The following is a 27,032-nucleotide window of genomic DNA, read 5'->3' as shown; positions in this document are numbered from 1 at the left end:
ATGCTGCTTTCCCGTCTGCAAATCTGATGATTTCTGCCTTAATCTATATGTATGTGGGATTCATATATCACATCACGAGCTGGGTTCCTGTTTAACCTTGTTATCAGTGACATGCTTCAAGCTGTGTTCATCAGTCATGGTGCCCCAGATAATAAAGGATGTTTCTGAATCTTGCATGGCCGATAAAGAGCAAGGTTGTAATCCATGCTGTAAAAAAAACACAGGGCGATCAGACAGGAACAGTAAGAATAGCGGGAGAAGACTCTTCCAGGAGAGGATGCATCAGACACTGGGGCTCTGAGATGAGTGTGCTCTCCTGATTGAGGATGCCCACTTGGCTGGAGGGCAGGGAGCAAGTTTTGCAGAAAGCAGTGTGTTCTAGCACCACCAGCCTCCTCCACAGCAGATAGTCTGTTCATTCCTCCACATGAGGCCTTGCATATTTGAAGCTTCATTGGCAAGATAAGATTATCCTGTACAAAATAAGAGAGAAATGGGTATAGAAGAATGAATATAAAATATGGTGGGTCGGCTGGTGAGTACAGACATAGGGAAGTCTGAGGGGCGGGGATGAAGAGAGTCACCGTGGCTTCCCCAGTCTCCTGTGTCAGGCCAGGCAGTCTGTCACAATTTTAGACAGTGAGGGTAATGTACAGGTGGGATGAGAAAAGGATCTTGGCGTTCTGACGACGGCCAAAAATGCAATCAGGAAGGACCTAGGATCACTGACTCATAAATACAGACAGGCCGGAAATTAGTGTCTCAAAAGCCTGGCAGAGGCAGCAGGACCCAGTTCTCGGCCAGGGTTCAGCTCAGAGCGTCAGGGCCTCGAGAAATCCTGGGCCTCCGCCCTGTTGCAGACTGAGGCGCCGCCTTGGGGCCTGGATGCAGAGCCAGTGAGATTTAATGAAAACCAGGCTGGATCTGGTCTCTAAAAAATGGCCGTGGATTTTTGGAAAATGTATGAAAGGAAGGAAATGAAGACTGTAGAAGAAGTGTTTACTGTTAATGATGTGGAGAACGAAGTGCTTGGTGAATCCCTGGTGTGCAGCTCACACTGAGTAGTTCTGGTCTGTGAAATGCCACACTCATGGCAAACCTAGAGCAAGAATCTGAGAAAGCAGTTAAGTGGCAAGTGAGCTTTGTTTTAGGTAAGTGTAATAAATAGTTCATTTGGGGAAAATAAATTCTGTGCTATGACAGGGATGGTGAATTCTGGGTGCTTGTTCATGAAACAGAAAAAGGATGGGGGGCTCGTGGATGGATTAAACCTGAGAGCCTGCAACGCCACCCTGATTTATCCAAAAGGGCTGTAGAGAACTGCTTGTTTCCTTGAAGATTCAGTCGATGATACGAAATTGTACAATATTCTGGAGTTGTGGTTGCAGCTAAAGATACATGTAGTATAGCCTGAAAAGGTCCAAAGAAAGGAGGTAAAACACTCTATCTTCGAGCAGCCTCTCAGGTTCAGCACTGCTGACATTTGGAACCAGATATTTTTTCTTGTGCAGGGCTGTCCTATGCATTGTAGGATGCTTAACAACACCCCTGGTCTCCATCCACGAGACACCAGGAGCACCCTCTTTTGACAAGTAGTGACAACCAAAAATGTCTGCAGGCATTACCAGATGTCTCCTAGGGAGCAGAATCGCCCCCAGGGAAAAACCACTGACCTAGAGGATAAGTTGACCTGAAAAAGAGAAGAAGGGAATGTTGCAATCTTCAAAACCTGTAGTGGGGTGGGTTACACACATTTATCCATGGACAATTGTCTCTTGAAGCTTGATGTCAATTTCTTATTGAATCAAAATCTTTCGTAATGAATGCAAATCTTAAGAATTTGTAAGTCATAACCGTTGAAAATACACATGTGGTCCAGAAATGTTTTGAGGGACTCCTGGAAAGTGACTCACTCAACTGCTTTGTGGAAGGATAGCCTTGTCTTTCCACCACACATTCCCAGTGCAGCCCAGAGAGGGAGTTTTGGCTTCGCTAAGCAGAGTGTTATTTCTTCTGTTTTTTGTTTTTCATCATTTATGGACAAAATTCTGTAAAGTATACATGATTTTAGGTGGATAAAAATAAAACAAGTTGAAGGTTCCATTCAAATGTTGACATCCCCTGAGTTTCTGCTTAATTTCAGAATATAATTTTTGAGGATACCTTTGTTTCTGTTTCTCTAACTACTACTATTGCTCCTTGTATTTTTCTCTAACATGTATTTTTTCCTCTCCTTCCAGGAAATATTGGAAATTCTTTTATGATTGATCCTGTCTTGGGCTCTATTAAAACTGCTAAAGAATTAGATCGAAATAACCAAGTGGAGTATGATTTAATGGTAAAAGCTACAGATAAGGGCAGTCCACCGATGAGTGAAATAACTTCTGTGCGTATCTTTGTCACAATTGCTGACAACGCCTCTCCGAAGTTTACCTCAAAAGAATATTCTGTTGAAATTAGTGAAACTGTCAGCATTGGGAGTTTTGTTGGGATGGTTACAGCCCATAGTCAGTCATCAGTGGTGTATGAAATAAAAGATGGAAATATAGGGGATGCTTTTGATATTAATCCACATTCTGGAACTATCATCACTCAGAAAGCCCTGGACTTTGAAACTTTGCCCATTTACACATTGATAATACAAGGAACTAACATGGCTGGTTTGTCCACTAATACAACGGTTCTAGTTCACCTGCAGGATGAGAATGACAACTCGCCAGTTTTTATGCAGGCAGAATATACAGGACTCATTAGTGAATCAGCCTCAATTAACAGCGTGGTCCTAACAGACAGGAATATCCCACTGGTGATTCGAGCAACTGATGCTGATAAAGACTCAAATGCTTTGCTTGTATATCACATTGTTGAACCATCTGTACATAAATATTTTGCTATTGATTCTAGCACTGGTGCTATTCATACAGTACTAAGTCTGGACTATGAAGAAACAAGTATTTTTCACTTCACCGTCCAAGTGCATGACATGGGAACCCCACGTTTATTTGCTGAGTATGCAGCTAATGTAACAGTACATGTAATTGACATTAATGACTGCCCTCCCGTGTTCGCCAAGCCGTTATATGAAGCATCTCTTTTGTTGCCAACGTACAAAGGAGTGAAAGTCATCACAGTAAATGCTACAGATGCCGATTCAAGTGCATTCTCACAATTGATTTACTCCATCACCGAAGGCAACATTGGGGAGAAGTTTTCTATGGACTACAAGACTGGCACTCTCACTGTCCAAAACACAACTCAGTTAAGAAGCCGCTATGAGCTAACCATTAGAGCTTCCGATGGCAGGTTTGCCGGCCTTACCTCTGTCAAAATTAATGTGAAAGAAAGCAAAGAAAGTCACCTAAAGTTTACCCAGGATGTCTACTCTGCAGTAGTGAAAGAGAATTCCACCGAGGCCAAAACATTAGCTGTCATTACTGCTATTGGGAATCCAATCAATGAGCCTTTGTTTTATCACATCCTCAACCCAGATCGCAGATTTAAAATAAGCCGCACTTCAGGAGTTCTGTCAACCACTGGTATAGCCTTCGATCGTGAGCAGCAGGAGGCGTTTGATGTGGTTGTAGAAGTGACAGAGGAACATAAGCCTACCACAGTGGCCCATGTTGTCGTGAAGGTCATTGTAGAAGACCAAAATGATAATGCACCGGTGTTCGTCAACCTTCCCTACTACGCCGTTGTTAAAATGGACACTGAGGTGGGCCATGTCATTCGCTATGTCACTGCTGTAGACAGAGACAGTGGCAGAAACGGGGAAGTGCATTACTCCCTCAAGGAACATCATGAACACTTTCAAATTGGACCCTTGGGTGAAATTTCACTGAAAAAGCAATTTGAACTTGACACCTTAAATAAAGAATATCTTGTTACAGTGGTTGCAAAAGATGGAGGGAACCCGGCCTTTTCAGCAGAAGTTATCGTTCCGATCACTGTCATGAATAAAGCCATGCCTGTGTTTGAAAAACCTTTCTACAGTGCAGAGATTGCAGAGAACATCCAGGTGCACAGCCCTGTGGTCCACGTGCAGGCTAACAGCCCGGAAGGCTTGAAAGTGTTCTACAGCATCACAGACGGAGACCCTTTCGGCCAGTTCACTATTAACTTCAATACTGGAGTTATCAACGTCATAGCTCCTCTGGACTTTGAGGCCCACCCGGCATATAAATTGAGCATACGCGCAACTGACTCCTTGACGGGCGCTCACGCTGAAGTATTTGTGGACATCATAGTAGAGGACATCAATGATAACCCTCCTGTGTTTGCTCAGCAGTCTTATGCGGCAACCCTGTCTGAGGCATCTGTAATTGGAACATCTGTTGTTCAAGTTAGAGCCACAGATTCTGATTCAGAACCAAATAGAGGAATCTCATACCAGATGTTTGGGAATCTCAGCAAGAGTCATGATCATTTTCATGTAGACAGCAGCACTGGCCTCATCTCACTACTCAGAACCCTGGATTACGAGCAGTCCCGGCAGCACACGATTTTTGTGAGGGCTGTTGATGGTGGTATGCCCCCGCTGAGCAGTGATGTGATTGTCACGGTGGACGTTACTGACCTCAATGATAATCCACCACTCTTTGAACAACAGATTTACGAAGCCAGAATTAGCGAGCACGCCCCTCATGGGCATTTTGTGACCTGTGTAAAAGCCTATGATGCAGACAGTTCAGACATAGACAAGTTGCAGTATTCCATTCTGTCTGGCAGTGATCATAAACATTTTGTCATTGACAGTGCAACAGGGATTATCACCCTCTCCAACCTGCGCCGGCATGCCCTGAAGCCATTTTACAGTCTTAACCTGTCAGTGTCTGATGGAGTTTTTAGAAGTTCCACCCAGGTTCATGTAACTGTAATTGGAGGCAATTTGCACAGTCCTGCTTTTCTTCAGAACGAATATGAAGTGGAACTAGCTGAAAATGCTCCCCTACATACCCTGGTGATGGAGGTGAAAACTACGGATGGGGATTCTGGTATTTATGGTCACGTTACTTACCATATTGTAAATGACTTTGCCAAAGACAGATTTTACATAAATGAGAGAGGACAGATATTTACTTTGGAAAAACTTGATCGAGAAACCCCAGCGGAGAAAGTGATCTCAGTCCGTTTAATGGCTAAGGATGCTGGAGGAAAAGTTGCTTTCTGCACCGTGAATGTCATCCTTACAGATGACAATGACAATGCACCACAATTTCGAGCAACCAAATACGAAGTGAATATCGGATCCAGTGCTGCTAAAGGGACTTCAGTCATTAAAGTTCTTGCAAGTGATGCCGATGAGGGCTCCAATGCCGACATCACCTATGCCATTGAAGCAGACTCTGAAAGTGTAAAAGAGAATTTGGAAATTAACAAACTGTCTGGCGTAATCACTACAAAGGAGAGCCTCATTGGCTTGGAAAATGAATTCTTCACTTTCTTTGTTAGAGCTGTGGATAATGGGTCTCCATCAAAAGAATCTGTTGTTCCCGTCTATGTTAAAATCCTTCCACCAGAAAGGCAGCTTCCAAAATTTTCAGAACCTTTCTATAGCTATACAGTGTCAGAGGACATGCCTATTGGAACAGAAATAGATCTCATCCAAGCAGAACATAGTGGGACTGTTCTTTACAGCCTGGTCAAAGGGAAGACTCCAGAAAGCAATAGGGATGAGTCCTTTGTGATTGACAGACAGAGCGGGAGACTGAAGTTGGAGAAGAGTCTTGATCATGAGACAACTAAGTGGTATCAGTTTTCCATACTGGCCAGGTGCACTCAAGATGACCATGAGATGGTGGCTTCTGTAGATGTTAGTATCCAAGTGAAAGATGCAAATGACAACAGCCCGGTCTTTGAATCTAGTCCATATGAGGCATTCATTGTTGAAAACCTGCCAGGGGGAAGTAGAGTAATTCAGATCAGGGCATCTGATGCTGACTCAGGAACCAACGGCCAAGTTATGTATAGCCTGGATCAGTCACAAAGTGTGGAAGTCATTGAATCCTTTGCCATTAACATGGAAACGGGCTGGATTACAACTTTAAAGGAACTTGACCATGAAAAGAGAGACAATTACCAGATTAAAGTGGTTGCATCAGATCATGGTGAAAAGATTCAGCTATCCTCCACAGCCATTGTGGACGTTACCGTCACCGATGTCAACGATAGTCCACCACGATTCACGGCCGAGATCTATAAAGGGACTGTGAGTGAGGATGACCCCCCAGGTGGGGTGATTGCCATCTTAAGTACCACGGATGCTGATTCTGAAGAGATCAACAGACAAGTTACATATTTCATAACAGGTAAAAAAAATTCAAACCAAACGGTTTAATTTAAAATGATTTTTAGAAGCATAAAGTATAAGATCTGTATTGTATGGAAATTGGGGATTTAAGGGATGATTTTAGTTAAAAATATCTAAAATAATAATTAGAAATAACATCTGTTGAGCCTCATTTCAAGCTTGTTACCTGAGCAAAGCTACCAGTTGTTTCATTAGACTGTTTGATTTTTGTGACTCATTCTTTTGAACCTTATACTTAGTGTATAATAAATATAATTAAAAACATCTATAGTTTTAATGCAGGCTAAATGATTATTTAGTAGTCTTAATGCTATGTTTATACATTTTAATGCTGCCCTTGTTTTTGTAAGTTGGAAGGCTAATATATGCCAAATTAATTCTTTTAATACTCAATTCTTTTAAATGATAACATTATACATCTTTTGTACAGTTTATTTTTTCTGTTACTTATTTTTATCCTTTCAACAAATTTGACTATCATCTTCCTCCATTGATTTAATAGGAGGGGATCCTTTAGGACAGTTCGCTGTTGAAAATATACAGAATGAATGGAAGGTATATGTGAAGAAACCTCTAGACAGGGAAAAAAGGGACAATTACCTTCTTACTATCACAGCAACTGATGGCACCTTCTCTTCAAAAGCGATAGTTGAAGTGAAAGTTCTGGATGCAAATGACAACAGTCCAGTTTGTGAAAAGGTAAGCAACTCTTCCCTTATATTTGCGTGTTATGAATTTAAATTTCTTAATTCTTTCAATGAGACCATCATTTGGCGCTGTGGTGTAATTCACATGTGTTTTATGATCACTTACTGATTAAGCAGAGGTGTTAAATGGGGTAAGACTTGGAAAAGCTTCAGAACTATTTGCGGGAATGCTAAATAAATCAAAAGCCTCATTCTAGAAAACTAAATTATGGACAGGACTCCAGTTGCGTCTAACACTGAAAATGCTCTGTAAACTTTCATGAGGGCATTCTCTTAATATGGGGATACAGCTGTTTTGGGGGAAGGATCTGCCGGGAAACAAAGTGCTGACGTGCCGTGAGACACTGTTTTGGGGGCATCTGCTCTTCTGCACGCTAGAGAAGCTCAGAGGTGGACAGCGTGCTTCCTGCATCTGCATGGCTCACCATTCAGTGAGAACTAAAAGTAGACATAGGAAGGGCTGCTCCCTCCAAGTTAGGTGAGGGCCGTGTGGCTCGAGCAGGGGTGGTCCCTGGGGCCAGAGGGTGAGAAGGGCTGCCCAGAGAAAGGGCTGGCTGAGCTTCGGGGGGCAGTAACTGGGTTGTCAGGAATGGGTGGGGAGGGGCCGTGGGGTGTGAGGAGGGATTGTGGGAGTAGCCACTGAGTTTGCCAGAAGTGGGGAGTCTACGCTGAGAGTCTTGGAAAAGGGTGAACTGGATTACAGTGGGCGGTGGCGGTCGTTCCAGGGGATTTGAACTTGATCCTAGAGAAAATAGGGACTTTGGAGCCTTTTATATCGGTAAGGTAGAGATGACAAGAGACGAGTTCCTTAAGAAGCTTAGTTTGGAAGCATCGTGCCTGTTATTTAGACAGGGAGGAGTGGATGCAAGGGGGCCCTGGAAAGGCAGAGGTGGGGAAGGAGTGAAAGGACCAAAGCCACCACCGAGGAAGACCATCTGGTGTGACAGCCGTCCAGCATGCCATCGAACCTGACCTGACTTTCTACATGAGTAGGGGGAGCGACCAAGGCCGTGGCAAAGAGGAGTCTGAGCCGGGGGCTGGTTGTAGAGGAGTTCCGTGTTGAGTTCCAATTCCAGTTTGCTAAGGTAATGAGACATTCAATTGACCATGTTTTTTAGACATTGAGAGATGGTGAGATGTTGGATGGGTATTAGGGAAAGGTGTGGAAACTTGGCGTTGTCTCTGGATAGCTGAAAATTGACTTCATTTGAGAGGATACTAACAAAAAGGGGAAAAAGAAGAGAGAGCTATTTCCAAAGGGAGAAGGGGGCTGAGCTGGAAGGAAGAGGAGGACACCAGTGCAGTGCCACCCTGGGTTGGGGAGAAGAGGACTCTGGGGAGGCAGGGTGGCGAGTGGAGCTGGGATGTTTGGGATGCGAAACAGACCATTTGGGTCCCATGATGCTGTGCAGGTGGCGGTCTCGGTAGCAGGATGTGGATGGATGCCTGATGGCAGATCAGAGAGTAAAGTGATGAAGAAATAGACCTGCACAGGGAAGAAGGCTGAGAGTGACAGGGAGGAGGAATGTGCTGGGCCAGGAGAAGGCTGGGTAGAGAGGAATGTGGTTGTGAAGAGGATGGAGGAGTTGGAACCCACCACAGGTTCTGTGAGTCTGAGATGCTTGTGGCTGTGGAAAGTGATAGGGCTGTTCTCAGGGAAAGACTTAAGATGGAAGAACGCTTACATTCAGTCATGAGGGGAAGGGGAACTTCTGAGGGATGAGAAGTTAATTCCGGTTCTTATTTGTACTTTATATTTTCAGGAGGGGTGCGACGTTCTCTCTCTCTTACAGCGACTAAGTGTCTTTGGTTGTTTTTTAGTCCTTTGATATTATTTCGATACAATACTGTATCATCTTCAGGAATAAGACTGGGACACTAGAGCCTTTAAATTCATCCTATTATGAAATACCCTTTTTCCTGAGTCCTTTTTCATGGAGTACTTCTCTATGAGTACTTCACTGGTAGCTGAGTTCAGATTAAGAAAATCAACAGAATCTTAATCTTTTTGTCTTAGGTTTTAATTTATGGCTTGGATTTCTAAATAATTGGAACTGGAAACAACTGTTCACCGTGTTTGAGCATGAGGGCAGATGTGAGGAGAGAGAGCACCAGGATCACACAGGGCAGTAGAAGGGGCTGAAGACAGGGCACCAGGATCACGCAGGGCAGTAGAAGGGGCTGAAGACAGGGCACCAGGATCACGCAGGGCAGTAGAAGGGGCTGAGCCTTCATCAGAGTCTCTTCTGTGGTCTTCAAGAATCTTTGTTTTCTCCTGTAACATGAAACTTGCTTCTCTCTCAACTGCAGTTATTTATGTTAGGAACATTTGCAAAAAATAAATTCCTGTATTTGGAAATAAGCAGCTATGATATGACAGGTATTTATTCTCTGTAGTTTTTAGGTAAATACAGAGCACTACTTATATTTTCAATTAGTACTTACGTTTTCTCATAGGGATTTGAATATGAAATCAGCTTAATGACATATAATAGCATTTTGTAGGTTAAACGTCAGGCCAGGCTCTTTCAGGGATGTGGAGCTGGTGGCTGCTCCACGACTCCTCCTTGTTTCACATGTGTTTTATGTTTTATGAGAAAAATCGTTTTCAAAGCTCTTGGGATTTTATCTTTAGTCATTTCCCATGTTTTCTGTGGTCAAAGATGAATGATTTCTTTTCCGTTATTCCCTTGATGTTTGTGCTGCCTGTTAATGTTTTTATGTAACGTTTTTATTTCAACTCTTTGCAGACTTTATATTCAGACACTATTCCTGAAGACGTCCTTCCTGGAAAATTGATCATGCAGATCTCTGCTACAGACGCAGACATCCGCTCTAACGCTGAAATTACTTACACGTTATTGGGTTCAGGTGCAGAAAAATTCAAACTAAATCCAGACACAGGTAATGATGGAGTTTGGGTCAAAATAAATTGTATATTCCAACAGTATCATATATGTGGGTGATTTTAGATCACATACAAAATTTGAAATTACATTTTGCCCTTTTCAAATGTATTCTGATGCTCTGAAGTTGACCTCTCTTAGAAATCTTACCAGCAATTTAGTGCGTAAAATTCGAGGTGAGATTTTTTAAAAAAACAGCAAGAATATCACCTAATTGAACGAAGGATTTAAAATTTAGAAGGCATTTATACCACTTGTTTAAAAAAAAAACCCTCAGAAGTTAAAGTATAACTCAAGCTTTCTGCTTTTTATCCATTTTATTTAAATAGCATATTTTCTTGAATTGGTGACCATAAATTTATAACTTAGCATAATTTAGAATTTTCATAAACAAAATGATTTATGGTATTTTATTTATTTTAAAATAGAGTTGTTTCCTTTTGTATTTTGGTAAAATTGGGATCGACCAGGTTTCCTGTTAAGCCTTTTTATTTTCTTCCTAAAGAACTAATTGTGAACATGTGAATCTAATTTTTGAGTCAGTTTAAACATTTTTTAAATTTTGGTTAATTAGGTAGCGGTTTCACCTGTGCAATCTTATACACAAGGTGAGAGGCCCTGGCCTCAGATCTGCAGGACTTAAAGAGCTAGCACCTGGCAGGGTTAGAGACTTGGAGCTCACTGCCTCTTGCAGCTGTTGAATCTGTCATTGATAATACTGGTCTCAAGAGGAAGGCTGTGAATACTCAGACTAAGTAATTGAAAGACAAAAGGGGAGGAAATAAGATGTACAACTGCAGGTCATGTCTTAAATTACAAGTGAGTCCATTTGTTTTTGTTTGTAGGTGAACTGAGAACGTCAACCCCCCTTGATCGTGAGGAGCAAGCTGTTTATCATCTTCTCGTCAGGGCCACAGATGGAGGAGGAAGATTCTGCCAAGCCAGTATTGTGCTCACGCTAGAAGACGTGAACGATAACGCCCCCGAATTCTCTGCCGATCCTTATGCCGTCACCGTGTTTGAAAACACAGAGCCTGGAACGCTGCTGACAAGAGCGCAGGCCACGGATGCTGACACAGGTATCTCCCGGGGATGCTCTTGCCCGACGCTGCTCACTGAGATCCTAGGAGCCTCTGTTTCAAAACACACCCCAGATTCAGCCTGTGCCACTCACTCCACCTCATGCAAGTTCCATAGCCCTTCCTCGTTGTGGAAGGAAATCTTTAGAATAATTAATTAATTTTTAATGAATATTTAAAGTTCCAGAGTTGTGCCCAGTGAACCTACTGCTGTGAGGTATCTAAAATTCTGGTTACTGAATATTAACTGATCTTCGTATCCCATTGAATTAATTAGTGATGTGTTATTTTGTAAATAAACCATTGGTGACAGAGCTTTTAGCATCATTGGAACATAATGGAAGCAAATGCTTTATTGTTATAGGTTTACAAATCTTTCAAAATTTTTTTAGAGAAAATTGGACTATAGAATGTATATTTGTAGCATTTGATAGCAGAGAATAACTTCTTCAGTCATACCACAGGTTGAGTATTCCTTATTTATTATAGTTGGAACTAGAAGTATTTTTGGATTTTTGGATATTTTTCAGATTTTGGAATATTTGCGTTATGTACTTATCAGTTGAGTATCCCAACTCCAAAAATCTGAAATCCGAAATGCTCCAATGAGCATTTTAAAAGCATCGGTTCTGCGCTCAAAAAGTTAATAGATTTTGGAGCATTTCAAATTTCAGATTTTCAGTTTAGGGATACTCATCTTGTGATTCTGAGAAATTTCAGAAGAATAGCAAAAATGTTGCTTTTCAGATCTTTGTCACCAAAGCTAAATGATAAACCGATTTGATTTGTAAAGGTTTGTTAGGTACTATAGTATTGGCTCCTATATGAAATAGTCTAAGAAGCTAGATTCCCGTGAAATTATATTTACATCTGTTTTAACAGAGTAAGTTGTTAATTTAAAAAGTTTACTTTTTAAAGATCATAGTCATACAAATTTGCAAATAATGTATGTTAGCATTTACCCTTCTAAAAAAATTTTCTACCTGTTTGTTTTCTTAAAAAAAAAAATGTGTTGGCTGTGTGCAGTGGGGGCTCACGCCTGTGATCCCAGCACTTTAGGAGGCCGAGGTGGGTGGATCACGAGGTCAGGAGTTCAAGACCAGCCTGGCCAACATGGAGAAACCCCGTCTCTAATAAAAATACAAAAATTACAGCGTGTCTGTAACCCCAGCCACTCGGGAGGCTGAGGCAGGAGAACTGCTTGAACCTGGAGGACAGAGGTTGCAGTGAGCCAAGATCATGCCACTGCACTCCAGCCTGGGCGACAGAGGGAGACTCCATCTCAAAAAAAAAAAAGTGTTTAACTTTTTTATTTAAAATCTTTTGACATGTTTTTATGTCTTCATAGGATTAAATCGGAAGATTTTATACTCACTGATTGACTCTGCTGATGGGCAGTTCTCCATTAACGAATTATCTGGAATTATTCAGTTAGAAAAACCTTTGGACAGAGAACTCCAGGCAGTATACACCCTCTCTTTGAAAGCTGTGGATCAAGGCTTGCCGAGGAGGCTGACTGCCACTGGCACTGTGGTTGTATCAGTTCTTGACATAAATGACAACCCCCCTGTGTTTGAGTACCGTGAGTATGGTGCCACCGTGTCTGAGGACATTGTTGTTGGAACTGAAGTTCTTCAAGTGTATGCAGCAAGTCGGGATATTGAAGCAAATGCAGAAATCACCTACTCAATAATAAGTGGAAATGAACATGGGAAATTCAGCATAGATTCTAAAACAGGTAACCTACCATGTATCTGAGAGGAAACCCTTCATTCCACCAAAAAGACTAGATTTGCTTAACCATGTTGCCTTATATTAAGTGACCCTGTGTTGTCAGTAGATGTTCTAAAAAAGGTAAATCAAGTTTTCTTTTAGTTGTTTACAGTGGGATTGAATGTTGTTTGGAAGACTTCAGATTATAGTTCTACTTAATGCATTTTGGGCATGTTCATTATAAAATACAAGCAAATTAACTTAGAAAATCAAAGCGGCATGTTCTATTAGTTTAGTTGAGATGTAAGGTATAGCAAGTTAGTAAAGATAAGAATAGGGGATAGTAGAGGTCCTTATGTAATCAAACTCATGGATGGTAACTTCCCAAGTGAAATAGTAATTCCAGTCTTTTTTATTTTAGTTTCTGTAGTGGGCTTCTGATAATATATTAAGTTGACTTCATTATCATGCTAGTTATCTATAACAGTTGGAGTACTTTGAATCACGCTTAGGGAAAGACTGCCAACAAGCTCAAAAGGCATAGGAACTGCTGACTCCTGCTGCATGAATGCTTCATCATCTTGCTAACCTGTGGCCTAAAATAGTTCTAAGTCTTAAAACAGTGTAAAAAGTTGCTCCATTCAAATTTATACTTATATAAATATAAATTATATAAATTTATATTTATAATATAATAAAATTATTTTTAGGGCTCTTTAGGACTAGAATGATGTGAAAGATCTTAAAAGGAATTGTTAAAAAAGGGATTTTTAAAAATGAGAGGATGTAAATAAAGGGTTATCTAGAAGTTAAAAGGATATAAATCTCCATTTTAAAAATATGAGAAGGAAAATATTTTAAAAAGATGAGACAGGAAATGAAACTAAAAGACACAATAGAATTTTTACGTTTTTATTTTGTTGATTAAACTAGAGTGAAGTCGAGTGAGCTATGGTATGGAAGGGATGATACAATCATCATGTTTATAATAAGCAGAGATGTAGGTGGTGTTGACTGGGAAAGCAATTTAAATATCATGAATAATATCATGAAAATTAAGAGAAAGATCCAGGGATGGGCAGATTCATAGTTTTTAATTGTTGAATTAAGAAAATAGGAAACATACATAAATGGTAAGTAAACTTTTGAAGTGAAAACTAAATGTACTCAAAAGCATTCATCTATTTCAGTCATAGTGGAAGAATGTGGTGGCATTGCAGAATGCTGGAAGTAATTTTGATTTCTATTCAGGGGCCGTATTTATCATTGAGAATCTGGATTATGAAAGCTCTCATGAGTATTACCTAACAGTAGAAGCCACTGATGGAGGCACGCCTTCACTGAGTGACGTTGCCACTGTGAACATTAATGTAACAGATATCAACGATAATACCCCTGTGTTCAGCCAAGACACCTACACAACAGTCATCAGTGAAGATGCGGTTCTTGAGCAATCTGTCATTACGGTGTGTATTTTATCCCCATTACAGTGAAAACTGTGTATCTTCTGGATCTTTGCAAAAGTTTTTAGTAAAATCAATCTAGTTTTTGTAGCGGCCTTTGTAAATATTTTGGAGATTTGAAAGTGTCTTTTGTTAGGCCAACCAATTGCTGACTTTGTTATGAATAATTGTGTTAAAACAGCTAAGCTAACCCTGTCTCTACTAAAAATACAAAAAAAAATTAGCTGGCGTGGTGGCGGGCACCTGTAGTCCCAGCTACTCGGGAGGCTGAGACAGGAGAATGGTGTGAACCCGGGAGGCGGAGCTTGCAGTGAGCCGAGGTTGTGCCACTGCACTCCAGCCTGGGCGACAGAGCAAGACTCCATCTCAAAAAAAAAACAACAAAAAAAGAAACAGCTAAGCTATTAATATCACAAATTTTGTGTAATAGGTTTAGGCCTTTTCTTAGCTGTCTCCTAAACAGGAGTATGGTGTGTTCTAGGTTATGGCCGATGATGCCGATGGACCTGCCAACAGCCACATCCACTACTCAATTGTAGACGGCAACCAGGGAAGCTCGTTCACGATTGACCCCGTCAGGGGAGAAGTCAAAGTGACCAAACTTCTTGACCGAGAAACGGTAAGTGAAAAAGGTTGATTGACATTGTTTACAAATCACCACACCAATAACTAGAAATGCCTTGTGCTCCTGTCTGCTGGGCATGGTATGAGCAGGACAGACCGCCTCAAGAACTGACGGCAACATGTAAACACTCGAAAAGCAATGACACTGTGAAGATCTCAATGTGAGAAATGTGTTCCATGCTAGGATGAAGTTTGGATAACAAAGCTTTGTATTCAGGAAGGAATTACTGTTGGTTCCAGTGTTCTGAGACACTTCATAAAGCTAGAAGCTGGGTTTTAAATAATAGCAGAGGTTTGGAAAATCATAGAGGTTGAGAGAAGGGAATTTCCAGTGAGGAATTGCATGGACACAGGCATGCAGATAGAAGCCAAGAAATATATTTAGGGGACTTTACCTAGTTGTATTGGAGTAATCATACGAAGAAAGTAGAGTGAGATAAAATAGGAAGGTATTTTACACACAGGGTATTGGCCACATAGAAAACCAGGACCAGAGGTTTGGACCTGATGCCTCAGGCACTAGGGTATGAGCATTTGGGAGCTGAGGAAGGTCAGTTGCTCCTCTCTATCTGCATTCGTGAAGTCAACCCACCATGGATCGAGAAGTATTAGAAAAGAAAAAATGCCGGGTGTGGTGGCCTCCTCCGATAGTCTCAGCTACGTGGGAGGCGTAGGTGGGAGAATTCACTGAGCCCAGGAGTTGAAGACCAGCCTGGGCAACATAGTGAGACCCTGCCTCCAGAAAAAGAAAGAAAAACAATAAAAAATAACAATACAACAACAACAAAAAATACAACCCCCACCCCCAGTATAACAACCATTTACATTGCATTGATACTGTATTAGGTACTATAATCTAGAGATGACTTAAAGTGTTTGGGAGGATGTGTATAGGTTATGTGCAAATACTACACCATTTTATATCAGGGACTTGAGCACCTGTGGATTTTGGTGTCTATGAATACCAAATGAAGAAACTATTTGCAAAGGAAAAATTAGAATCCACAAAGCTTAGATATGGCTCCATGTAGAAAGCATTGGTGTCAGAGGCAGCCTGATTTTTTGGTCTTGCTTTGACTGGGTAGTACCATTAAAGAAAAGTTATGAGGTATAAACGGGTAAGGGATGGGAGAGGCTAATGAATGTGGTTTTCAGTGTGCTGGTTTTTAAAGGGAAATAGCATATTCAGGCAGAATTACTCAGCCAGTGTGTGGAGATTTTAGTCAGATTTAGAGACTAGAAAGCCCTAAGTGTAGATATGGTACTTGCCCTTGGAGATGTTGATAGAAGTGACATGAGGGATTGAGATAAATATGAACGAATGAGGAGAGGCAGCAAGGCTGAACATCCACCCACCCACTTATCCAGTATCCATCCACCCGTTTATCCAGTCATCCATCCATTCATCCATCCAGTTATCCACCCACCCATGCATCTCCCCACTCATCTACCCACCCATTCACCTACCCATCCATCCACCCACCCATCTGTAGTTATCCATCCATCCACCCACCGACCTGTCCACCCACCCATCTATCTAGTTATCTATTCACTCACCCATCTACACATCTATTCACTTACCCATCCGTCCACCCCACCCATCCATCTATCCAGTCACGTGTCCATCCACCCACCACCCATCTATCCAGTTATCCATCCATCCACTCACCCACCTATCCATCTACCCATCTATGTGGTTACCCATCTGCTCACCCACCCACCCATGTATCCACTTACCCATTCATTCAGCCATCTATACAGTTATTCATTCACCCATTTATCTACCCACCTATCTATCCAGTTACCCATCCACCCAACACCCATCTATCCATCCATCCATTCATCCATCCATTCACTCATCTGTGCAGACTTATGTCCAGGAAGGGAAGCTGAGCAGGAACTACCTCAGAGAGGTAGGCCTGTGAAGGAGAACCAAAAGAAGCCTTCAGTTTGGGAATGAGAAGGATACTGGTGATGACAAAGAATGAAATTTCAGAAGAATAATGGGTGTATCTAAGATTAAAGGAATTTGGGGGGAGATAGTGATGAGATACCTCATTAAATTCTTTAATTTCTCTTTTGATGTGTGAATGTTGAGGAGGGACTTTCTAAGGATTTGGGAGGCATGCTTAGGATTGCCCCCACTGTGGGGCAGAATAAATTTAGTATCTTTGACTGAAAAACCCAGATCCTTTAATATACTTCTGTCCATTGTGAGATACCAAAGGAGCTAGCCTGTGGTATTTCCCAAGCTAATGTGCCAGCAGAATTCTTTTTCGTTGGAGCGTCTTGCAGGACTAACGTTCTGTAGAACATACTCTGGGATCTAGCCAGCTTTCCGGCTTCTCCCACAACTCATTCTAGAAGACAGAGCTTTATAGGGAACTGCCCTGAAAAAGAAGCTATCTCACTTTCTATCTTTTGTAGGAGGTCATGACAAGCTAATCCTGAGGGATTTAGACAGCTGGGTATAATCTGAGTGTGGAATTGAGGGGGAGGGTGATCTGGAGTGTCCTGAGGCGTTGGAAATGAGTCAGTGCTAAGGTGCGGGAGGCAGCTCCTGTCTGTCTACTTCCACTGAGAGCAAACTTGGGGCCCTAAGGAAGGCTGCTGCCATTTTACCGAAGCAACAGCATTTGAGATATGTTAACTTTTTGTCCTAATCATTTGTATTACTTTTATGTCTTAATTTCTGTTAATAGAACTGCAAGATGAAACACTTTTACAAAACAAGTACATATTTAAGAGGCATCAGAGAATCTAATCATTATTGGTAATTCTTGCTGTTGGGAAATGTGTGTTACTGGCATGCAGTCGTTTGTAGGGGGTTAGGGCATCGCCCACAGGCAGGATGCAACAGATAGTGGCAGCTCACTGGGACCTGCCCTTCAGGACTCTCAGGAGGACACTCCTCATTGGAGCTCTGTCGGCCTTGAGAAAATGAACGTGCATTCTGTCTTTTGCCTGAAAAGATTTCAGGTTACACACTCACGGTTCAAGCTTCTGATAATGGCAGTCCACCCAGAGTCAACACGACGACTGTGAACATCGATGTGTCCGATGTTAATGACAACGCGCCCATCTTCTCCAGGGGAAACTACAGTGTCATTATCCAGGTGGGCTTCGAGTGCCGAGGGGGTCCTGGGGTTCTTTGAAATGAGCTTTTCCGTTGGCCTCTGTTGCTTCTCTTTCTTATCCAAAGGTTTCTTTTTAGAAAAATGGGAAACATAGAATTCAAGAAGTCTCTATCAATATTAAAAGATGAGCATTTTAAAGATAAAGCCAAGCTTTTATCTCTTTTCTTTCCGTGCTTTGACTTTTGGGATATTCTCACTGTTCTAGGATTCCTAAGAGCTTATTGCTTCATCAGACCTGCTGCCGCTGGTGCTGTTACTCTGCTCTCTCCTCCCCATCTTGACCTTCCTCTTCCCTCCTGCTCTTCTTCACTCCTCCTCTTCCTCCTCCCCACTCCTCTCCCCACTCCTCCTCTTCCCTCCTCCTCCTCCTCCCCACTCCTCCTCTTCCCTCCTGCTCTTCTTCACTCCTCCTCTTCTTCACTCCTCCTCCTCCTCTTCCCTCCTCCCCACTCCTCCTCTTCCTCACTCCTCCTCTTCCTCCTCTCCCCCACTCCTCTCCTCACTCCTCCTCTTCCCTCCTGCTCTTCTTCACTCGTCCTCTTCCTCCTCCCCACTCCTCTCCTCACTCCTCCTCTTCCCTCCTGCTCTTCTTCACTCCTCCTCTTCCTCCACCCCACTCCTCTCCCCACTCCTCCTCCTCCCTCCACCTCTTCTCCACTCCTCCTCCTCCTCCTCTTCCCTCCTGCTCTTCTCCACTCCTCCTCTTCCTCTTCCTCCTCCCCACTCCTCTCCCCACTCCTCCTCCTCCCTCCACCTCTTCTCCACTCCTCCTCCCCACTCCTCCTCCTCCCTCCACCTCTTCTCCACTCCTCCTCCTCTTCCTCCTCCCCACTCCTCTCCCCACTCCTCCTCTTCCCTCCTGCTCTTCTCCACTCCTCCTCTTCCTCTTCCTCCTCCCCACTCCTCTCCCCACTCCTCCTCCTCCCTCCACCTCTTCTCCACTCCTCCTCCTCCTCTTCCTCCTCCCCACTCCTCTCCCCACTCCTCCTCCTCCCTCCACCTCTTCTCCACTCCTCCTCCTCTTCCTCCTCCCCACTCCTCTCCCCACTCCTCCTCCCTCCACCTCTTCTCCACTCCTCCTCTTCCTCCTCCCCACTCCTCTCCCCACTCCTCCTCTTCCCTCCACCTCTTCTCCACTCCTCCTCCTCCTCTTCCTCCTCCCCACTCCTCTCCCCGCTCCTCCTCTTCCCTCCACCTCTTCTCCACTCCTCCTCTTCCTCCTCCCCACTCCACGTCTTCCCTGCTCCACCTCCTCCCCCCACCTCCTCCCTACTCCACTTCCTCCCCATTTCACTATCTCCACTCTTTCTCCTCCTCCCTCCACCTCGTCGCCCCTCCACCTCGTCGCCACTCCTCCTCATCACCCCTCCTCCTCCTCCCCACTCCTCCTCTTCCTTCTTCTCTTCCTCTTTTTTTTTTTTTTTTTTTTTTCTGAGATGGAGTTACACTCGTTGCCCAGGCTGGAGTGCAATGGCACGATCTCAGCTCACTGCACCCTCCACCTCCCGGCTTCAAACGATTCTCCTGCCTCAGCCCCAAGTAGCTGAGATTACAGGCACCCGCCACCACTCCCGGTTAATTTTTGTATTTTTAGTAGAGACGGGGTTTCACCATGTTGGCCAGGCTGGTCTTGAACTCCTGACCTCAGGTGATCTGCCTGCCTCAGCCTCCCAAAGTGCTGGGATTACAGGCGTGAGCCACCACGCCTGGCGTCGTCTCTTCCTTTTCTCCTCCAGTTCTCTTCTTCTCCTACACTCCTACTCTTCTCTGCTCTTCCTCCTGTCCCCCACTCCTCCTCGTTTCTGCTTCCCCTCCTCCCTCTTCCTCCTCACACATCCTTTCTTACCATGTTTCCTTCCTCAGCCTACTTTTTCTTCCCTTTTTGCTACACCCCTTCTCCTTTCCCTCCTCCTCACCACCACACTCCCGTCTCCACCTCTCTTCTCTTCCTTTCGGATAGAGCAGTAAGGCTTTGTTTTGTATGTATTTTATATTATAGAAAACTCATGTGTCTGTCCCATATAGATTTGGCTGTGTTCCAGGATTTTTGTTTAATTTTGTTTCTAATCTTGTGCAGGAAAATAAGCCAGTGGGCTTCAGCGTGCTACAGCTGGTAGTAACAGATGAGGATTCTTCCCATAATGGTCCACCCTTCTTCTTTACTATTGTAACTGGAAATGATGAGAAGGCGTTTGAAGTTAACCAGCAAGGAGTCCTCCTGACTTCGTCTGCTATCAAGAGGAAGGAGAAAGATCATTACTTACTGCAGGTGAAGGTATGAATGGCTTTCTTTATGGTTTGGTTGTGGATTCATAGAGAAGAGCTGCTTGGCGTGGTTCCCCTCTTCTATTTGAACAGCTTACATTTCATACAAAAACAAACTTTGGTGGAATTGCTGTCTTTGTTTTTTGCCATACCTTCCATTTTTATCCCGCTGTGTTTGAAGGAGCTCATTGTTTATTTTGTCATAGTTATTGACAGAGCTGGGTTTCAGTGTGAATTAGTGAAGTGTTATAAAGAAATTCGTCCTTTTCTTTGATACGTTTCTTGTGTGGAGAAATGGGTATCTACCAGTTTTTTTGTGTGGAGAAATAGGTATCTACAAATGTTTTTATTAAAGAAGTTATAAACAGTGCCATAGACAAAGGTGATTTTGTTTTTCTTTTCTGGCAGGTGGCAGATAATGGAAAGCCTCAGTTGTCATCTTTGACATACATTGACATTAGGGTCATTGAGGAGAGCATCTATCCCCCTGCGATTTTGCCCCTAGAGATTTTCATCACCGCTTCTGGAGAAGAATACTCAGGTGGCGTCATTGGGAAGATCCATGCCACAGACCAGGACGTGTATGATACTCTAACCTACAGTCTCGACCCTCAGATGGACAACCTGTTCTCTGTTTCCAGCACAGGGGGCAAGCTGATAGCACACAAAAAGCTAGACATAGGGCAGTACCTTCTCAATGTCAGCGTAACGGATGGGAAGTTCACGACGGTGGCCGACATCACAGTGCATATCAGACAAGTCACACAGGAGATGTTGAACCACACCATCGCTATCCGCTTTGCCAACCTCACTCCGGAAGAATTTGTTGGTGACTACTGGCGCAACTTCCAGCGAGCTTTACGGAACATCCTGGGTGTGAGGAGGAGTGACATACAGATTGTTAGTTTGCAGTCCTCTGAACCTCACCCACATCTGGACGTCTTACTTTTTGTAGAGAAATCAGGTAGTGCTCAGATCTCAACAAAACAACTTCTGCACAAGATTAACTCTTCTGTGACTGACATTGAGGAAATCATTGGAGTTAGGATACTGAATGTATTCCAGAAACTCTGCGCAGGACTGGACTGCCCCTGGAAGTTCTGCGATGAAAGGGTGTCTGTGGATGAAAGTGTGATGTCAACACACAGCACAGCCAGACTGAGTTTTGTGACTCCCCGCCACCACAGGGCAGCGGTGTGTCTCTGCAAAGGTACTGCACGTGAGTGTATGAAAGTCGGTGTCACAGATTGTTTCAGATGGCCTTTGAAGCCTTTGATGGCTATACATGAAAGGTGATGTTCTTGAAATGTCTGTTAATTATCTTTTCCCTTTCTCCCCTCTTATCTTTGAATGAAGAGGGAAGATGCCCACCTGTCCACCATGGCTGTGAAGATAATCCGTGCCCTGAGGGATCCGAATGTGTGTCTGATCCCCGGGAGGAGAAACACACCTGTGTCTGTCCCGGCGGCAGGTTTGGTCAGTGCCCAGGTGAGAGTTGAATGATTGGGTATACTTTTATTTTTAAAAATCAGTTTCATTGTTTCTTACCATTTTCTTCTTTATTGGAGTCTAAAAATGTTGCAAAGTATGTTTATTGTAAGAAGACAGATGTGGAGATGAATAAAGAATGACAGTAGTAAGTTTTGCTTCCTCTTATTACAGCACACCCCTTGGTTCATAGTTGGTGTTCCTCCTCCTGTGTCTTCAATGATTATATAGACATATAGCTAACAGCGCAGCGCCGTTATGTAGCAGTTTAATTTTCCTAGAAACTCAAGAGTGATCATATCTCACACAGTTCTCTCCCTCTTGCCTTTTCCCTCCACTTAGCAGTATGGTAAAGAGCACCTTTCATATCGTTCTGAGCCAGTACCTGTAAACCTGATTCTTTTTGATAGCTGGATAATATTTTCTAGCATGGCTGTACTTATTCAACATTGTTCTTATGTGTAAAGATTCAAGTTGTCCTGTTTCTTTCAGATAAATCTTTATACATGTATCTTTATATACTGATACGTTCATTTCTATACAGTGTATAGATTATAAAACTAGAATTTGCTATCAAACATCAATGACATTTTAAATTTTTTTGTATCACTATATTAGTTTTCCAAAAAGTCGTATTTTTATTTCTTCCAGTTATGTATGAAGGTTTCACTCTCCATTCTCTTGACATCATTGTACATTTTCGATTATAAAACGAATTCCCCACCATCTATTTGATGGGTGTGAAGTGATATCTAATTATTATTTTAATTGGCATTTCTCTGGCTACTTTAAAAGTTTTCATCTCATTTGTTTGTTTCCTATCAGTATTGCCGCTGCTGTGGTCTCTGCCTGTTGGTGTGGTATGATGGTCTGGGTTATTTGTTTCTTAGTATCGACGTGTAGAGTTATTTGTGTATTAGGAGTGTTAACATTCACAGTGTTGCAGTTACCTCTGTCTTTATATCATTTGTATTTACATTATCTTTTGATTTGTTAAGTATGCCTCTTGTCATTTTGAAATTCAATTGTTATTTAGTCAGTCCTACATAATGTTATGTAACAGTTGCCATCTGTGGAGATTGATGACATTTGCGTCTTCTCTGGGGAATGGGGATTGTTTTATTTTGCTTGAGAAGGTTTCTTAAATCACCTTGAGGCTATGTATAACTATTTTCTGAAATTTTCTTCTAATAATTTTATATTTAATCTTTCATTACTTTAGAATTCATTTCTCTGTGATGCAGTTGTCAAATTTATTCTTTCTAAACACAGAGCCAGTCATGCTGGGCTTTTCATTAAGCAAATAGTCGTTTTCCCACAGAATTGGATAGTAAAATGTTATCATCTTAAATAAAACCCTAAATCAGTCTCGAGGGGTGCAGGGGAGTCATACTTTAAAAAACATGCTTAAACTTTGTTCTGGTTTATTTTTTCCTCTTTGTGATTCACAGGGAGTTCATCTATGACCCTGACTGGAAACAGCTATGTGAAATACCGTCTGACGGAAAATGAAAACAAATTAGAGATGAAACTGACCATGAGGCTCAGAACGTATTCCATGCATGCAGTTGTCATGTACGCTCGAGGAACTGACTATAGCATCTTGGAGGTATGTTTCTCCACAGTATTGCATCTCAGTGGAAGACTTTCAAACCACAAATTTCATTTTATATTCAGATTATTAATTTGCACAGATAATAAAGTAAGTGAAATGGTTGAATTCCACATTTAAATAATTCATTGTTGCCCGTACAAGTTGTAGACTTTGTGGGATGAAGAGCTCTTTTTGCTCTGCCATGACGTAGAGATTTAGGTCCATGTGACAGTTAACATTCAAACTCTAGGTGATGCCACATTTTAATAATGTTGGCTGGGGGTGGTGGCTCATGCCTGTAATCCCAGCACTTTGGGAGGCTGAGGCGGGTAGATCACTTGAGGTCAGGAGTTCAAGACCAGCCTGGCCAGCATGGCGAAACCTGCTCTCTACTGAAAATACAAAAAATTAGATTTGGTGGCGGACACCTGTGATTCCAGCTACTCGGGAGGCTAAGGCACAAGAACCACTTGAACAGGGGAGGCAGAGGTTGCAGTGAGTTGAGATCACGCCACTGCACTCCAGCCTGGGCGACAAAAGTGAAACTCTGTCTCCAAAAAAAAAAAAAACTGTTATAGTTTATAGAGACATCCTACATGTGTTTCAGGTGTTACGTATCTTGCCCACCTTTTTTAAAAACATTATTCAGTTTTGACTTTTGATATTACCTAATGCTTATGTGTTCAGTTAATAGTTAATTATTTGCTTCCATGATGCTTTGTGGATGTGCATGATAACTTGATATTCCTAAAAGACGCATTTTAATGATTTGTGCGGTGGACAAATGAATCTGTGCTCTGTAGTACGTCAATGCAAGGCCTGACTTCTACCCTCACTCCCTAAGCCCTCTCCTGTAGATCTGTGATCAGGTACTCTCACTGAAGGTTCTATGAGAGTAATGTGAACAGTCATTGTTTTTATCCTAGATTCATCATGGAAGGCTGCAGTACAAGTTTGACTGTGGAAGTGGCCCTGGAATTGTCTCTGTTCAGAGCATTCAGGTCAATGATGGGCAGTGGCACGCAGTGGCCCTGGAAGTGAATGGAAACTATGCTCGCTTGGTTCTAGACCAAGTTCATACTGCATCAGGCACAGCCCCAGGGACTCTGAAAACCCTGAACCTGGATAACTATGTGTTTTTTGGTGGCCATGTCCGTCAGCAGGGAACAAGGCATGGAAGAAGTCCTCAAGTTGGTAATGGTTTCAGGGGTTGTCTGGACTCCATTTATTTGAATGGGCAGGAGCTCCCTTTAAACAGCAAACCCAGAAGCTATGCACACATCGAAGAGTCGGTGGATGTGTCTCCAGGCTGCTTCCTGACGGCTACGGAAGACTGCGCCAGCAACCCTTGCCAGAATGGAGGCATTTGCAGTCTGTCACCTGCTGGAGGTAGGCTCCGTAATGTTGCCATCTTTAAAATGGTGCACGTGTATACATTTAAGGGGAAGCTCCCCAGGTTTTTTTTTGTTTTTTTCTCTTTTGATTCAGATGATTTTGTCAGACACTGCATTCAGTGTTGGAATTGAGCAGCATCCCTCATACGGGAGCAGAGCTGGGTTTGGTGCTCTTCTGGTGCCCAGGCTGCAGGTGCCGTGGCTCCCGCTGCTGAGCGCCTGCAGTGCCGTCCCAGTGCCCGAGCAGGAGGCACCCCAAGTGACTCAGAACTCTTCTTTAACTCCATAGTCATCGACCCAGGGGAATTTAGAATTCGTACCACTTAGCCCTTCTTTGTTATTTGTATCACCTTTTATCTAATGGCTCAGCGTAGAGGGTCTGCTAGATTCTTGCTGGCAATAATAGTTGGGAGTATGATTTTCCAGAAGGCCCTGGATCCCTTCTGAAGTGTTGCCATATCTGTCTGTCTTGAAGCCCTGGCATAGTGGGGTACTCTGTGTCTTTTGCACCCTGGACTTCTGTTAGGCCCACTTACCAATAATAGGGTGCAGTTAGGAAAATGACAGTTGTCATGTCAAATAGAGTTTGGTATAATGAACAGAGCAAAAATAATACTGTCATTAAGTGGGATTTCCAAAGCTTTAGTTTTCTGCTGTTCTCTCAGGAAAGTGTATTTGCATTCTGTGTGCATAGAGTGGGCCAGGCCATCCCCACAGAAACACTCTGGTTTATACTGTGCTCATATTAGTTACACGTCCAAACCAGGTTAGCAAGGAAGCCGTCCTCATTTTGTCACTTAGGAATGAGGCTGAGAGAGGTGCTTTCCTGACATGTACTCCCATGGTCCCAAAGCAGGAGTAAAGGAGCGTGGCAGCCGTGCCCTTGGCTCCTAAAGGCCCTGGCCCAGGGTACCACAGTTCTTCATCCTGAGAAAAACCCACAGCCACGCCAGCTTTGGAGGGGCGGGGAAGCACTGTGTGGTGGCGTACCCTCAAGGTAGGCAGTTAGAAGTGGCCTGCCACACTACAACCCACAGCCACGCCAGCTTTGGAGGGGCGGGGAAGCACTGTGCTGCGGTATGCCCTCAAGGCAGGCAGTTAGAAGATCTGCCACACCACCTGTCACAGACTTGACAAAGTGGAGTCGACATTCTTTGTACTGCTTTGAACAGATGTGATGATCTCCTTTCTTAAATCTACATGTTTGAGAGGCTGAGGCAGGAGGATCGCTTGAGGCTAGGAGTGAGGCAGCCTGGGCAATACAGGGAAACCCCATCTCTACAAAAACTTAAAAAATTAGCCAGGCGTGTGGCATGCCTCTAGTCCCAGCTACTCAGGAGACTGAGGTGGGAGGATCCCTGAGCCCGGGAGTTTGAGGATGCAATGAGCTGAGATTGCGCCACTGCACTCCAGCCTGGGTGGCAGAGCGAGACCCTGTCTCAAAAAGTAAAAATATTGAAAGGTAATTTATAGTCTTCAAAGTGCTTTTCACATTCATTATTTTCTCATTTAATCCTTAAATGCTTGTGAATTGCAAATTGAGATGTTAAGTGGTGCTATCTATGTACATGGTCACTCAAGTAAAGAACTGTATTTTCCTCCTCTATATGTGTGACCTAATGATCTTAATGCAGATTATGATGAACTAAAGCTAACTGAGTTCTCTCTTCAATTCTGGGTGTTTTGGTTATACCAGCAGTGGAAGATGTAGCCAACTATTTTCCCAGAGAGAGTGAGAATTCTATGAGCTTTTACAGACCTCGGAGAATAAAGATAAAAAGCAATATAATTAAGACCAGGTTTCAGAGTCATTGAGTGATAGGACTTTTTTGTTCCTTTTTGCCGATTTAGGTTATTACTGCAAATGTAGTGCCTTGTACATAGGGACCCACTGTGAGATAAGCGTGAACCCGTGTTCCTCCAACCCATGCCTCTATGGGGGCACGTGCGTTGTCGACAACGGAGGCTTTGTTTGCCAGTGTAGAGGATTATATACTGGTCAGAGGTATGTGTATTTTTCTTAACATTCATAATCAATTGTAGTATAAAATTCTTCTTAAACATACAATGGTGCATGTAAAAAGTCTCCACGTTAATTTGCTAATGTGTTCTATTTTGCTTTCTGTTTTGCTGTATTTATTTGTAATAGGATCGTGAGGTTTATGTCTGTTTCTCCTTACTCTTCAGGTGTCAGCTTAGTCCATACTGCAAAGATGAACCCTGTAAGAATGGTGGAACATGCTTTGACAGTTTGGATGGCGCCGTTTGTCAGTGTGATTCAGGTTTTAGGGGAGAAAGGTAAATGGTTTCCTTCAAAATTTAGATTCATACCTTTTCATAGTGTCATATTGA

The 27,032-nt window shown here is 42.9% G+C and overlaps 1 protein-coding gene across 5 annotated transcripts in view; it reads left to right on the top strand.

The window, feature by feature from the left end:
- FAT1 (FAT atypical cadherin 1) overlaps window positions 1–27,032 on the top strand; it is a 140,060-nt gene that overhangs the window by 103,176 nt on the left and 9,852 nt on the right. For all 5 annotated transcript variants that reach the window (XM_054484242.2, XM_054484241.2, XM_054484243.2 and 2 more), the window contains exons 10-24: window positions 2,241–6,308; window positions 6,813–7,009; window positions 9,768–9,921; window positions 10,769–11,002; window positions 12,351–12,740; window positions 13,967–14,181; window positions 14,660–14,797; window positions 17,775–17,918; window positions 20,017–20,214; window positions 20,613–21,414; window positions 21,561–21,692; window positions 23,144–23,301; window positions 24,213–24,675; window positions 26,532–26,685; window positions 26,868–26,978. In XM_054484242.2, the coding sequence (XP_054340217.1) occupies window positions 2,241–6,308; window positions 6,813–7,009; window positions 9,768–9,921; window positions 10,769–11,002; window positions 12,351–12,740; window positions 13,967–14,181; window positions 14,660–14,797; window positions 17,775–17,918; window positions 20,017–20,214; window positions 20,613–21,414; window positions 21,561–21,692; window positions 23,144–23,301; window positions 24,213–24,675; window positions 26,532–26,685; window positions 26,868–26,978 (7,558 nt within the window). The remainder of the gene's footprint in view (window positions 1–2,240; window positions 6,309–6,812; window positions 7,010–9,767; window positions 9,922–10,768; window positions 11,003–12,350; window positions 12,741–13,966; window positions 14,182–14,659; window positions 14,798–17,774; window positions 17,919–20,016; window positions 20,215–20,612; window positions 21,415–21,560; window positions 21,693–23,143; window positions 23,302–24,212; window positions 24,676–26,531; window positions 26,686–26,867; window positions 26,979–27,032) is intronic.

The sequence above is a fragment of the Pongo pygmaeus genome, chromosome 3 (genome assembly GCF_028885625.2).
Source record: "Pongo pygmaeus isolate AG05252 chromosome 3, NHGRI_mPonPyg2-v2.0_pri, whole genome shotgun sequence".
Classification (NCBI taxonomy): Eukaryota; Metazoa; Chordata; class Mammalia; order Primates; family Hominidae; genus Pongo; species Pongo pygmaeus.
This window is presented reverse-complemented; position numbering and strand designations above follow the sequence as displayed.